The following is a 12,796-nucleotide window of genomic DNA, read 5'->3' on the forward strand; positions in this document are numbered from 1 at the left end:
GGGGGGGCTGCTGTAAAGCAACTGACTGAAACAAAAGCTCCTAAATCAAAACGCCGCACACTGAAGGCATTTCTTTCTGACCAAAGGTTTTGGAAAAAGGTTTGATTTGTTGCCTCCTCTGGTACTTCCAAGAAATAGGTCAGGAGGATTTAATGTTTAAAGCCGTTTGTCCCTTGATCACTTTGATGGAAAACCATGTAAAAGAAGCTGAGAGGCTCGGCTTACAATTAAATGGTAAAATAGTTAAGTAGCTTCTAACGTGTGTCAGCTGAAAACTACATTGACGGCAATTCAGTTCGCACCTCAGGCTGCAGCTGAGAGGCAAATTAACGGTGTTGCTATGCAACTGTATGGAACTCATGTAGCCTGACCACTTGTGACCTCAGTATTGAGTGAACGTAATAGTCCTATCTGCCTCATTGTGTCCTTTAAAGACAGGATGAGATCAATTAAACAAATAGACCTCTCTGGTCGACCCATAACATAAGAGCTGCAGTATCAGCGGGGGAAAGAACAAAGACGGAAAAACAAGAAGGGGGACAGACCTCATGGAGCCACATGGCCAATGCATACTCCACAAAGGCTGAATTTAAGGCAACGGTTAAGGTTAGACGAATTAAACTACTTGATAAAGGGAAATAGTGTGGTCATGGTCATGGTCACATGGTTCCATGAGGTTTGTCTGAGGATTTGCACCCGCACCTCTGCACGTACCATTCTGCATCGTCTCTGGTTGGAGGGGCCTGTTGATGTACACCAGTCCAGCAGTTCCTCTATGTCATACATCAGCAACCGAGCCTTAGACAACACTGCAATGACAGGACAAAAACAGTAGTAGTCCCCACCTCTACTATGCGATATGCTAATTGTATTGCTTGTTGCCTTATACCTGAAGGGTTGGGTTGAATATAACACATGTGGGCATTAAAAAGGTTTAGAGGGACAGGTATCCTTTAGAGAAAGAAAATCTATTTTACAAGACGGGACAAACTTAGAGGACTCACAAACTAATGGTTGGAAACGTTACGTATTTTTAAGCCTGACCACTACAGTACACTGAACTCCAGAAAGGAAATTAATTAATTATTTATGAATCAATCATAGCCTATCTGGAAAGAAATGAAAGAACAGCTTTATACTGTAATGGAAAGCATTTTTACTCTCCGAAAGAGTAAGAGCAAAGCAAAAGTAGTGTGCCACAGTCAAAGGGAAGTGAGTAAAAACATATTATCTATTGAGGTGACATGTGCAAGTGGTGGACTTACACTCACGAGTCTTTAAGATGCAGATCTTGGGCTCCTCTTCACAGGTCATGTCACCGATCTTTGCAGCTTCCTCCACAACCAAAGCACAGGGTTTGTATTTCACGTTTGACTCCTAAGCCCTTTAAAGTAATTAATGTAGCACATTTAGGAATTATTTGGCAAACCGATGAATGCAGAAAAAATTTACATTTTAAAAACAGTGATTATAGGTGACACACTCCCAAAAAACACAGTAGAGTAAGACCAACATTAGATATCATGAAAACAAGTTGTACTTTATGAGAGCATGTGAACTTTAGTATTGTTTGTTGCTTGCTCTTAGACATATGATTGTTTGAATGACACCATTAAAACCCTTAAATTAATTAGACATGTTGGCTAAGAGTGAGATTTTTTTACAAACACATATACTGTACATACACTTTAATGTTCTGCCCAACACAATCACTGTCTGCTGGTAAATGCCACACTCATGTTTCTTTCTCACTTCCTCAACACAGATTCCCAAAGATCCACATGAATATTTAAAATAGTTAATATTACAGGTTGATCAACTAGTATAGCTATGTTTGGTCATTTAATATCTGTATGGCATTCTTCCTGTTGGAATTCATGATTAAAAAAACAAAGGGTTGCACAGGTTTACAATTCCCAAACTATTTCATCATCTCTTATTTCTCAGTAATCAGACATGTTAATGTTAGCAGTCAAGATGGGCTGCTTGGCTAATGACTCGGCCTCTACCATTGACTATAAGTCATCACAGTGAAGGGCTGGTTATGGTTATATATTTGTATTAAATTACAAATATAAAGTGACTAGCTAACAACTCACAATGCTTTGGCGATTAACAGGTAACGTTAGCTAGCTAGCTATCGTTACATTGCTATACCTAACTAACCAGCTCAATAACTGCGACAGAAAATACGATTAATTTCTATAGTTTATCTGCCAATGAGAAATAAACAAGTTATATTTGAGCAGTGTCAGCTGAAGTCACCTTACCTTAGCTTAGCTTAGCTTAGCAAGTGAGCAAATACTGACAAAGTGTGTTAACGTTAGCTAACATTGTAACGTCATCAGTCAACTGCACAATTAACTTCAGCTAGCACGTTAAGGGGCAACTTTTGCTGTAACGTTAATGAACTGTACATAACTTGTTCAAGACAGTTCTTTACATCTCTTTAATTTTTTATTTTTTTTATTTTTTATTTTAACGGTGTTTTCAACACGAGCGTCACTCTGAACAGTGTTTCTTTCAGTCAAATCACTGAATCTTTCTGAACAGTTTTTTAAATCCAGCAGAACTTCCTCCTCTTTCACATGTTGTTCAACCAAACTGCGTTAATACATCTTCCTCCTCACCGTGCTCAAACCAGTACGCCACGAGTGGTATTATTACTCACTTCTATTTACATCGTGCGTTTATTTTGAAAGGACTTTAGCAGTCAAGTGACTCCCGGAAGTTTTTGTTTCCTCACCTGTCAGTTCTGACACGGTGCGAGAGTCCAGCTTCGTCTCTTTGTTTTCCTCCGAGAAACAGGTCTTCTTTTTCCAAGAATAGATGATCATCCTGTGTGGTCCGCCGTCACGTAATTGAGGAGAGCATCTAATACGGTTAGTGGGAGTCGAGAGTGAAAAATAATCGACTGCTTTTGCTTCACCTCGCCACAAGACGTTAGCCAAGAGCTAACGTTAGCTAACTGTTATCATCAACAGATCAATCCTTGTAATCTATTGATACTCATTGTATTCATCTCCATGTGATCGTCTGCGTTGTGTTATTCACACTGAAACCTATTTTAGAACTGGCTGTCAATGTGTTTTGTCGGTTGTCAACAGAGCTAACGGAAGCTAACGGTGTGTTAGCATCGTATACAAACGAGTCATTGATTGTTTACATCCTAATTACGGCTGCTTTTCAATGCCTCCTTGAACGAAATAAGGTATCTTCGCTGCTGGCATCTCCCTGTTAGCCGTTAGCTCTTATATTTTATCGAGGGAAGGCTATCGCAATGACGTTCCTGTTCGTGTTTTGGTTGCACGTTGACTTTCGATTTCATACCATTGTCTGAAGTCGTCCTCTTAAAAGTCGGTGGTTCTGCGTTTGTGTTCGTCTTGGTTCGTAGCCATGGCGTGGATCTTGGAGCATGTCCGGTCATCCTCGTGGAACTTACTTTTGGAAAACACTCGGCCTTCACTGTTAAAAACTTGGCTCCCCAGTGTTTGCTGCATCATTGCATGCTGACATCATCGACCAGCGTTAGCTGCACTGTCTCTCCTGCCGAGCTAACTTACTCCAAACACAAAGTATCAAGGAGGGGGTGGGCTTCTCCTTGGTTTTAGGAGACGGTATGTCTAGTATGTTTCAGGTATTTTGGCTGGACTTCTTTCATTGTTGCTGAGAGTCACTTGATCTGTGTCAGTGGTTTGTAACAACGGGTCACTGTGAGTCTCTCTTTTCTCCTCTGTAACTGTGTCCAATCAAAGTTTATCATTTGTATTTCAAACTTTCGAAAAGTCGTTTTTGTATGTATGCAAATGTCACAGATATCTCAAATTGCTAAGCTGACAATTTTGCTATACAACAGCTGTATGGACCGCACACAGAGGGTGGAATCACCTTTGCACAAGAAAGATATGTTATTGTAAGGTGGACCTGATGATGTGATGATGACGACGCTGAGTTCTTCCATATGAGGCCTGAAGCTGGTTGAGGCCTTTTCTGAATCAGTGTAGTGAGGAGGAAGTAATGATGAAACACAACACATGTGTCAAACAAACATTTGAAGAGCCAGTAATACAACTGCATTAACTAGGTCCTTTAAGATTATGACAACTTTAAATATAAGATTTTCAATTTGTAAACCCTATCAATTTTAAGTTGAACTCTGCCTATTAGTCACAGTTGCCTTTGCTTAAGCTTGAAGCATGAGCTTGACTTCTTGTTTACATCCCTTTTAAACTTCATTAAATGTGTGTGTCACAGACACACAGCTTTGGTTTTTAATATACTGTGACAACAAACCAGTTTCTTCTGACAAATCATGTTCAATCTAATCTGATTTCTTTTTTTATTTGTTCTAAATACTTCAAATGTCTGTTGCACACAGGAAGTGATGCATTGTACATTTCCTACAGCAAATGTCATCAACTGAACAAAGTTACAGCAATGGGACGCTGTTGTCTTGCAGAATGATCCGTGGGATATGTAGTACAAAACACGGCAATGGCCAGCTAATACACATAATGTGCAGAAACTAGTGACAAAACTACTTAACAAACCAATGTATTGTAATCACACGGCAATACATTACATTACATTACAGTCATTTAGCAGACGCTTTTATCCAAAGCGACTTACAATAAGTGCATTCAATGGGTTTTCGAGAGAACTACTAGTCACCAGAAGTCATAAGTGCATCTACTTTCTTCAAACAAGCATCTAATAGCATAAACCAGAGCCAACGTACAGTGCAGAAACAAACGAATGCAATAAGTGCCACAAACTAATATGAATACAATAAGTGCAATAAGCTAGTATGAATACAATAGATGCTAAGTAAGTGCTAAGCGGAAGGCTAAGGGTAGGCCTTCTTGAAGAGGTGAGTTTTCAGCCTGCAAAACAGCCGCGACCGGGTCGATCGGCCGTAGGGACCTCTGAGCGACGGGGCAACCAATCGCCCCGAGGCAGCAGAGCGAAGAGGTCGGGCGGGGGTGTAAGGCTTCACCAATGTTTTATGATAGTCGGTGCTAAATCAAGTTGTCAAACCAAATTGTACTTCTTTTAATTCATTCATTTTGTGGTCTCTTTTACCAATAACAAACCGATTCATCATCACTGTGAAAATGACACTATACCTTCATGTCATCCGCAGGTCTTCTATCTGCTACAGAGTAGGCCTGTGCAGGCATGGAGCCCCTGGCAGTGGATGATGACATTTGCATCCTTAAATATGAGACGGCCTACACCGCTGCCGGCGAGAGTCCTATGTCGGTGTGTGCTGGCGATGAATCCGTCGCGTCCCACTTTGCCCTGGTCACGGCCTATGAGGACATCAAGAAGAGGCTGAGAGACACAGAGCGAGAGAATACACTGCTGAGGAAGAGGGTTAAGCAGCTGGAGGATAAGGTACAGATGTAAATGGAGAGGTGATGGTGTGAGAACGGCAAGTAGATAATAGCGTGAGGAGAATGAAGTAAAAGGCGTATACTGCTCATCCAGGTGGCTTAAAAGCCAGAGAGCAAGGTTTAAAAAATATATTTTTTTATTTTCCAGGACAAACACAACATGCTCAGAGAAAGTTTAGAAGAAGTCAGCAGATTCAACCGCAAAATATTTGCCTCTGGAAGAGTGTGCACGCCAGCATCATTAATATTGTTGGCCTATAGTCAAAGCTGTAAAACAATGAGAAATACATCTGCTCTGTCTAAAAACAGGGAAAGTATGGTATTGCCACACAATGTGTTGGAGGCTCCTGAAATTTGGGAGAAAAAAGAAAAAAGGATCGAGTACAATACAGAGAGAGCTATTTAAACAGGAAGAGTCCTAATACAGATGGTAGGCTAAAGTGAAATTGCTGCACAACATGTGGACAGAGTTGCCTCTCTAAAAGTGTCTCTCTAAAAGTTGTCAGTCTTATCTGGTGCAGCATTCGGCCCATCAAGATAGAATGTGGTGGAAGGAAAGTAGCCTCCTACCACAGATATGTGAATTGAATGAAATCGATCTCTCTCTCCTCTTTGTATCTTATCTCTCTCCACTGTAGCTCTTCAGGCCAGAGGCTCCTCCATCAGAGGGTCCTCAGTACGTGAACAAGGCCTTCAGCGCTTACCGAGGTATCTATATAGAGAAGGAGGACCTGCAGTTGGAGCTTAACAAACTGGTGCGTTTACTGATGGATTTGTATTTTACCTCAAACTGACTAGAGCCTGACACAAAGATCAAGTTGTATTTTGTTAAGGAGAAGACAGGAATACAGCACATGTGCACAGATCTCGTCCAGGGCAGATAGATAGAGAGAGAGAGAGAGAGAGAGAGAGTTTGGTTCATTGATATGAATGCTGACTCTCCCTTCTTCTCTCCCCCCCCCCCCCCCCTCTTCCTCACTGTCTCCTCTCTTTCCCTGTCAGAAAAGGGAGAAGAGTGAGAGTGAGAGGTTGCTGACGGAGCAGCTCCAGGCCAAAGATTTGGAGCTGCTTCAGCTGAGGACGGAGATGGAGACCAGCCAAGGTACAGGTAGAGCACACAGGGTTGCCCTCTTCTCTGTATAGAGGCCAAGCAGAGACTCATACTTCCTCGTAGTATCTATTTACTCAAGTGAGATGATATTATACATTCATTTGTTGGTCTGTGAGGCAAATCCGATACTACGCTACTGTGTAAAATCTGAAGTATGACACGTAGAACCAGGGGTGAACATGCTAAAGTGTGTTGCCCTATATTTAGCTGCATTACCTTTTCTCACCAAGTGACTGATTCATTGTAATAAATATTCAGCAAAAAGTCACTATCTTAATCATAATGATGTGTCAAATATACTGAACGGAAAAACATCAACACTTAACATTTCCGAGTTCAATCGTCCTTTTTTTTTTGTTATTGTGTGTGTCCAGTGATGAAGAGCCTGAACAGCTCTCAGGACTACTGGCAAGTGGACAGTATCAGCACTGACCTACAAATCCACAAACTGCAGGAGGAGCTGGAGAGGGTGACACTGGAAAACAGCAGACTGCTGGAGAGAAGTGGGGTAAGTGAAGGTGGGAAGATGGAGCAGAGAGGAGGAGGAGGAGGAGGAGGAGGAGGAGGAGGAGGGGGGGGGGGGGCTGGAGAGAGCAGCGCTGCTCTTGGGAGAGATGTGGCGTTACTAGAACAGAGGAAAAGCGCGGAGGAGAGGTGTTAGGGCAGAGCGAGGCAGGGTGACACTGAGAGATATATTTATATAATAACTGCTGAAGGACAAAGGAGAGAACAGAAAGGGGGAGTATGGGTTGAATGGGAGCGGAGGAGTGCTGCGTAATGAATGGTCCAATAAATGCCACAAAAATACTAAGTACAACTTCAGACACCACCTCCACTCTCTATTTTGCATAACTTTACTCTGATTTAGGAGGAACCCCGTGGCCTTAACGGACCAGACTTGGACCAGACCGGTGATGCAAATCTTAATGCAAGGTAACGTGTTTCATGATCATCATTTAAGAGTGGCTTCTAATTCAGTGGCCGGCTCTGATTTCAGTGACGAAAACTACAAAGGGAGTAAGCACTGTGTCAGTGCTAAATAAAATGATCATCCTTTAAGTTGGTTGTCGTCATCATAGGCAACCATCAGTAGAATACGTTGTGTAGTATTGTTTTTCTTACTTTAAATACATTTGCTTCTCAGGCAGCAAACCAGTTTAAAGACCTCAAAGTCAACAATCAAGATTTTTAGTGCTGGAAGCTCCAGAACACACATTATCCTTCTCAAAATGTTCATGTTTGATTAGTTGTTTGGTTTCTGACAGCTTGCTGCAATGCTTTTTCATGTGCACCTAAATGCAACACATGGATGGCATTTACAATCTATGTTTTCAACTTTAAATGCAACAAATATGACATGAGATGATGGGTTTTACGTCACACCTAACCTTAAATGAATTCAGTTGCTTTCTAGCAAATGAGTATAAGCATCATTTAGCCATGTATTCTGGCTCAAACGCCACAATGAGTCTGTAAACATTTGTAACAAAGTTACATGAAGTGACACAAGAAGCAAGTTTGGGACGAATGGCGTGATAGTCAACACAGGTAAGATATGTGTGTATTGTGATACATGGGATGTGATGTCATGGTATTGGCTGATGTTGTAATGTCACCCTTTGGCCACTAGAGGAGGGTGCAGCTTTATACATTTTAACTCAGCAAAACAGCCTATGTTGTGCAGAGAACCGCAGAAGTACCTGAACGTCGTGATCACGCCAGCTAAACCCCGCACACTTGTGTCCATGACAAATACTTCAAATTCGCCCTCCAGTGTTTTGATGTAAACGAGGTCTGTGACATACGGAATTACCATTCTCTGACTTTTGCGGTGAAGATAATCTCCAGTAAATTAGCATCTCCTCGCATTTTATGAAGAAAATTCTATTTGTGGTGCATCGTAATTGTTTCACGTGTCAGCAGTTTTCATATAGCTCAAAAACATTTAGTTTTTCCTCACAGTATGTTTTTTTTGGGGGGGGGGGGGGGGGGCTGTTCCAGGCAGGTGTGTGAAGTTAACGCTAAGTGTTGATGAGATTTTGCAACTTTACATAAGGTGTGGATTGGACAGTTTGTAGGTGTTGCCTCAAATACCTCCACTTGTTTTGGTTTGCATTGCAGCCGATGCTACTGGGTGGTTTAGCATTGAACTCAATCATCCTGTAAGTGTCAAGAATAGCTTTTCCTTTGCAAGGCAATGACATATAGCCTAAGTGGGCCTTCATTATGGTAAATGACAACGCTCAACACCTGTGAAACGCATCTGTGCCTTTAAATCAGGGCAGTCGGTGACTGTGTTAAATGTGTCGGCAGAGAAACGCAGTATAAAGCAGAATTACAGTTATCACAAAGAAACAAGGAATTTACTAAATAGATTAGTCTTCTATGATTAGACACCCTTGACCAAATTAAAGTTATGGGCCAGTTTTACATCTTGGAATGTCAACAAACATGCAAAATGAATCATTCCTTGAGTTTAATGAAAAGGATAATCACACAAAAGGTCTCCCTATTTGAGTAAGTACAATAACATCATTGATATTTGAATGGATCTCCAGTGAAACCATGAGATGCTGTATGTCACACTGCTTATAATCTTCACCACAGGAGATGTATAACCACACAGGCTCTCTAGAAAACTAGAAATCCTTAAAACAAGACGTGTCAAATAAACATTCTGTCCTCCTGCAGGGAGAGGAGCATGCAGCAGCCGTACGAGGCCTTGTGTTATGAGGTCACTCGTCTCCACTCAGAGCTGAAGCACCAAACGGGCCTGATTAGAAAACTCAAGCCACTCATCAGTGAGACAAGACAAGGTGAGGCACACACACACATACACACACACACAAGCATGTGGGCACACTCAGGGTTGTGCCATTCGTTGCTGTTTTATTTGAATGGAATTTTTTTTTTAATCTTAATTTCTGTGCTTGTGTCAGTATATGCGATGACCTCGTTTTCTGTGCTCCCCTTCTGTTCTGTCACACCTCCCCAGCTCCAGTATGTACAGCATAGGGAGCATCCTGTAGCCCCAACACACCCTCATAGCAATTTCTCAGTTTTACTATAACATTCTGAACAAAAAGTCTTGCACATACAAGTGTCATGTGTACTTTTTCCATGCCTGCATTTGACCTGTTGTACGTCCGATTCCAACCTGATGAGCTCTCTAGAGAAGATATCTGTACAACTCACAAAAATGGAAAATAAATAAGCATCGCATAGTCCGAAATACTTTTGAAGAAGCTTTTAGTTTGAAGGGGACATAAAGGTAGTTCTGGACGAGACTGGAAACTGACTGATAAGCAGAGAGTGAACAGATACAAATATGAAGTTAATAACTATACTTAGAGACTCCGTATAACCGCACTGAGTTTTTCATAGCCAACCTGAAGGAGTGAAATAAGTATACTGACAAGTGTGACATTTGCAAATGTGTCTTGTAACCCGATTGTCCGATATAGTTCACTTCAAGTATAGTGGCTGGAATTCAAACCTTGCTTCTCCACACAAGAACTAATGTGGCTAACATGAAAGGAAAGAAAGGGGTTTTCGACTGCCTCTCTTCTGTTCAGGGAAGGCTTTTCTGAGGAGAAGCACTACTTGCCGAGACGATTTCTCCCGCTGCTCCTTGTCACAATTTGTATAAGAGTGTGATAAGACTGTGGATATTATCAAAGTACTCCAAACACTTTGATCAAGGACATCGTGAAATAGTCTGTTCCGCCTCTCTCCCTCCCTCTGCGACGATGTATTCTACTCCAGGAGAGATTACCTCTGTTGTCGATTCCCTCGGAGTGTCAGAAGAGGAGACTAGGAGGTGAAAATTAGAACGAAATACAGCCGGAAAATAAATCTTGGCCTATTTATTCCAGTGAATAACAGGGTAATCCTGTAACTTAGATGAGACGGATGGAGAAATAAGGAAAGCAGGAGTGGCAAATAAAGGGAGATATGAGCGGGGGGGGTGAGCGTGAGCTATGTATTTGTTCAATCATATTGTGCATCTGTATTCTTCTAATGTTACTCCTTTGGAATCAGTTTTATTCAAATCCTAGACTCAGGAGACCCTCTCATGGAGGACTAGCGGGGAGGGATGGATGGATAGAGGATGTGTGGATGAAGAGAGGCGGAGGGGGGGGGGGGGGGGGGGGAGATACTCTTATTTTAAGTTTATTATTCGCTCAAAATGATGATTTGATAGCAATGCAACAATGCGTGTGATATTAGGACATCTGATTTGTGCATCGATATGCTTTGTACGGAATTAAAAGTGTGGCTTAGTTTATGCACCGAGGTTTGTTTGTTTGATTAGTTCTAGTGAAGAAAAGCTAGTTGTTATTATTGTACAATATGTAGCCTGATTTTACCTCACTTCTCTTTATGTTACACGCTGAGGCCCGTTGTCTAGTGAGGGATCACAAGGCTTGCTTAAGGAGCCTCTGTTTAATCCACATGTAAATAAGTAAAGACAGTACGGAGGTGCGATCATGGTGCCAAATACAAAAGGAGACTTTCCAGCTACCGGAGGAAAGACGAGATGGTTTCATTTATGCTGCCAGCTGGATTTTAGAGAAATTATGTCGTTAAAAGAAAGAAAAGAAAAAAAACCACTTCTCATCCCCTTCTACATAGACAAATGGAGTAAAATGAATCTCATTTGAAGTCTTATGAATGTCCCCCTCGAGTGTGTGATTTCTTTTTTTTTTTTTCCTGTCTACTTCTACTGAATAGTAGAAATGAACTGAAAGCTGAGACGTAAATGATAATCATTTCTGACAGATAGCTTTTAATAATGCTAATATGTCTACTGAAGTAAGCACTTAATGCCAATTACCAACTCTTTTGACATAAAGAATACAATGCTTTGATTTTTCCCTTCACTATATCACGCCCATAATCTTTTGTGCTCTATTAATGTGTCTACAGTTGCAGTTGAAGTGCACTCAAATTGAACTGTATTCCAAATATTAAGGTAGTGACAAGCTTTTTTTTCTTTTTCATGCTATCCTCTCAGCCATACAATAACTTTGTCTAAATCAAATATTGTATAAAACTGAACACAAATATATTCTTTGATCCCACATTTACTGATTCAAATATAAGTTAAAGAAACACCAGGAATCTGATTGAGCACCCAGTGTCAACTTTTGGCAATGTACAGGTTTTAAATACTCAACCTGATCCCTGTTAGGAACTATGTCAAGTAGTGTCCCCATGTCCCCTTATGAGGACACTGAAATAAGTATTAATGATATTATCATGACCAATTGTCAACATATATATATTTCTTGGAAATACAATGCAAAAATTGGCAGGCTCTCGCATATCATTTTTGCAACAATTTATACGACTCTTTTTGTCTTTTGCTCTCATCCTCCCTCTATCCTTCACTTCGCCTCTCCCCTTCTATCCTCTCCCCCTCTATCCCCCCCCCTTCTATTCCCCCCCCCCCCCCTCCTCTCTCTCTCCGTCCCCAGCTGCCTCGACAGGCCCAGTCCAGTGTCTCGACGACGTGGAAAAGAAAAACAACCCTGCACTTCCCCGGGCGTCAGCGCCTCGCCTCCCTAGCGCCCCCCCACTCCCCTCGTGCTCCGGCCGCCCCTGCCCCCCCCGCCGGCGGGCCGTCGGGCCCCCTGCTGCCGGACAGTCTGAGGGAGGACTGCTGGTACAATGGGCCCTGGCCCTCCCAGAGCTGTTCAGGGGAGGCCCTGGTCGGCGGTGACGCCTGCTCCGTCGTCCTGCCCCCGCCTCCCCTGAACCAAGCTTCCCTGGACGACAGCTCGCGGTCCTTCCCCAGCCCCCCCAAACCCAGCGACGCCATGTTCTGGGAAGGACACTCCGCTGCGTCCAACTCCTCGTCCTCAATTGGAAACTGCAGCCCCAGGAGCCCTCCCAACGCCGAGTGGGCCAAGCCCTATTGAGAGGGACGATGATTAAATAAGAGTGCGTAATTGGATGGAAAAATAAACGAATGAATGAACGGAACTCTCCAACCCTGCCACATAGCTACCACCTAACCTGCCTTAAGTTGATAAGACCACTCCTCTTGGCTGGACTGCACTGGACCTGCTGGTTGTGGGAACTAATTGAGGCCAGAGGAGGCCTTTTTTTTGAGGTAAAGACTCGATAAACCCATTACTCCGTCACCTCCGCACATCGCATTCGGAGAACATATCGGACTTCGCAGAGGAACGTGCGGTGAGAGACCCTCACCAGAATAGTGTGTGTGTGTGTGTGTGTGTGTGTGTGTGTGTGTGTGTGTGTGTGTGTGTGTGTGTGTGTGTGT

The 12,796-nt window shown here is 42.5% G+C and overlaps 2 protein-coding genes across 3 annotated transcripts in view; one reads left to right on the top strand and one right to left on the bottom strand.

Annotated features, from left to right (window-relative positions):
* Nucleotides 1-3,522, bottom strand: part of LOC116397864 (RNA-binding motif, single-stranded-interacting protein 3-like) — a 152,968-nt gene extending 149,446 nt beyond the window's left edge. For both annotated transcript variants that reach the window (XM_031873738.1, XM_031873739.1), the window contains exons 1-3: nucleotides 2,747-3,522; nucleotides 1,266-1,384; nucleotides 715-809 (exon numbers count right to left, since the gene is read on the bottom strand). In XM_031873738.1, the coding sequence (XP_031729598.1) occupies nucleotides 715-809; nucleotides 1,266-1,314 (144 nt within the window). In that variant the 5' untranslated portion in view covers nucleotides 1,315-1,384; nucleotides 2,747-3,522. The remainder of the gene's footprint in view (nucleotides 1-714; nucleotides 810-1,265; nucleotides 1,385-2,746) is intronic.
* On the top strand, nucleotides 2,743-12,796 carry azi2 (5-azacytidine induced 2). The gene is given in 9 exon segments (XM_031873742.1): nucleotides 2,743-2,882; nucleotides 5,144-5,397; nucleotides 6,035-6,151; nucleotides 6,399-6,498; nucleotides 6,882-7,015; nucleotides 7,376-7,440; nucleotides 9,199-9,323; nucleotides 11,988-12,115; nucleotides 12,117-12,796. Coding segments are annotated over 8 exon segments (1,203 nt in total). The 5' UTR covers nucleotides 2,743-2,882; nucleotides 5,144-5,178; the 3' UTR covers nucleotides 12,432-12,796.

The sequence above is a fragment of the Anarrhichthys ocellatus genome, unplaced genomic scaffold, assembly GCF_004355925.1.
Source record: "Anarrhichthys ocellatus isolate YVR2014 unplaced genomic scaffold, GSC_Weel_1.0 scaffold74, whole genome shotgun sequence".
Taxonomy (NCBI): Eukaryota; Metazoa; Chordata; class Actinopteri; order Perciformes; family Anarhichadidae; genus Anarrhichthys; species Anarrhichthys ocellatus.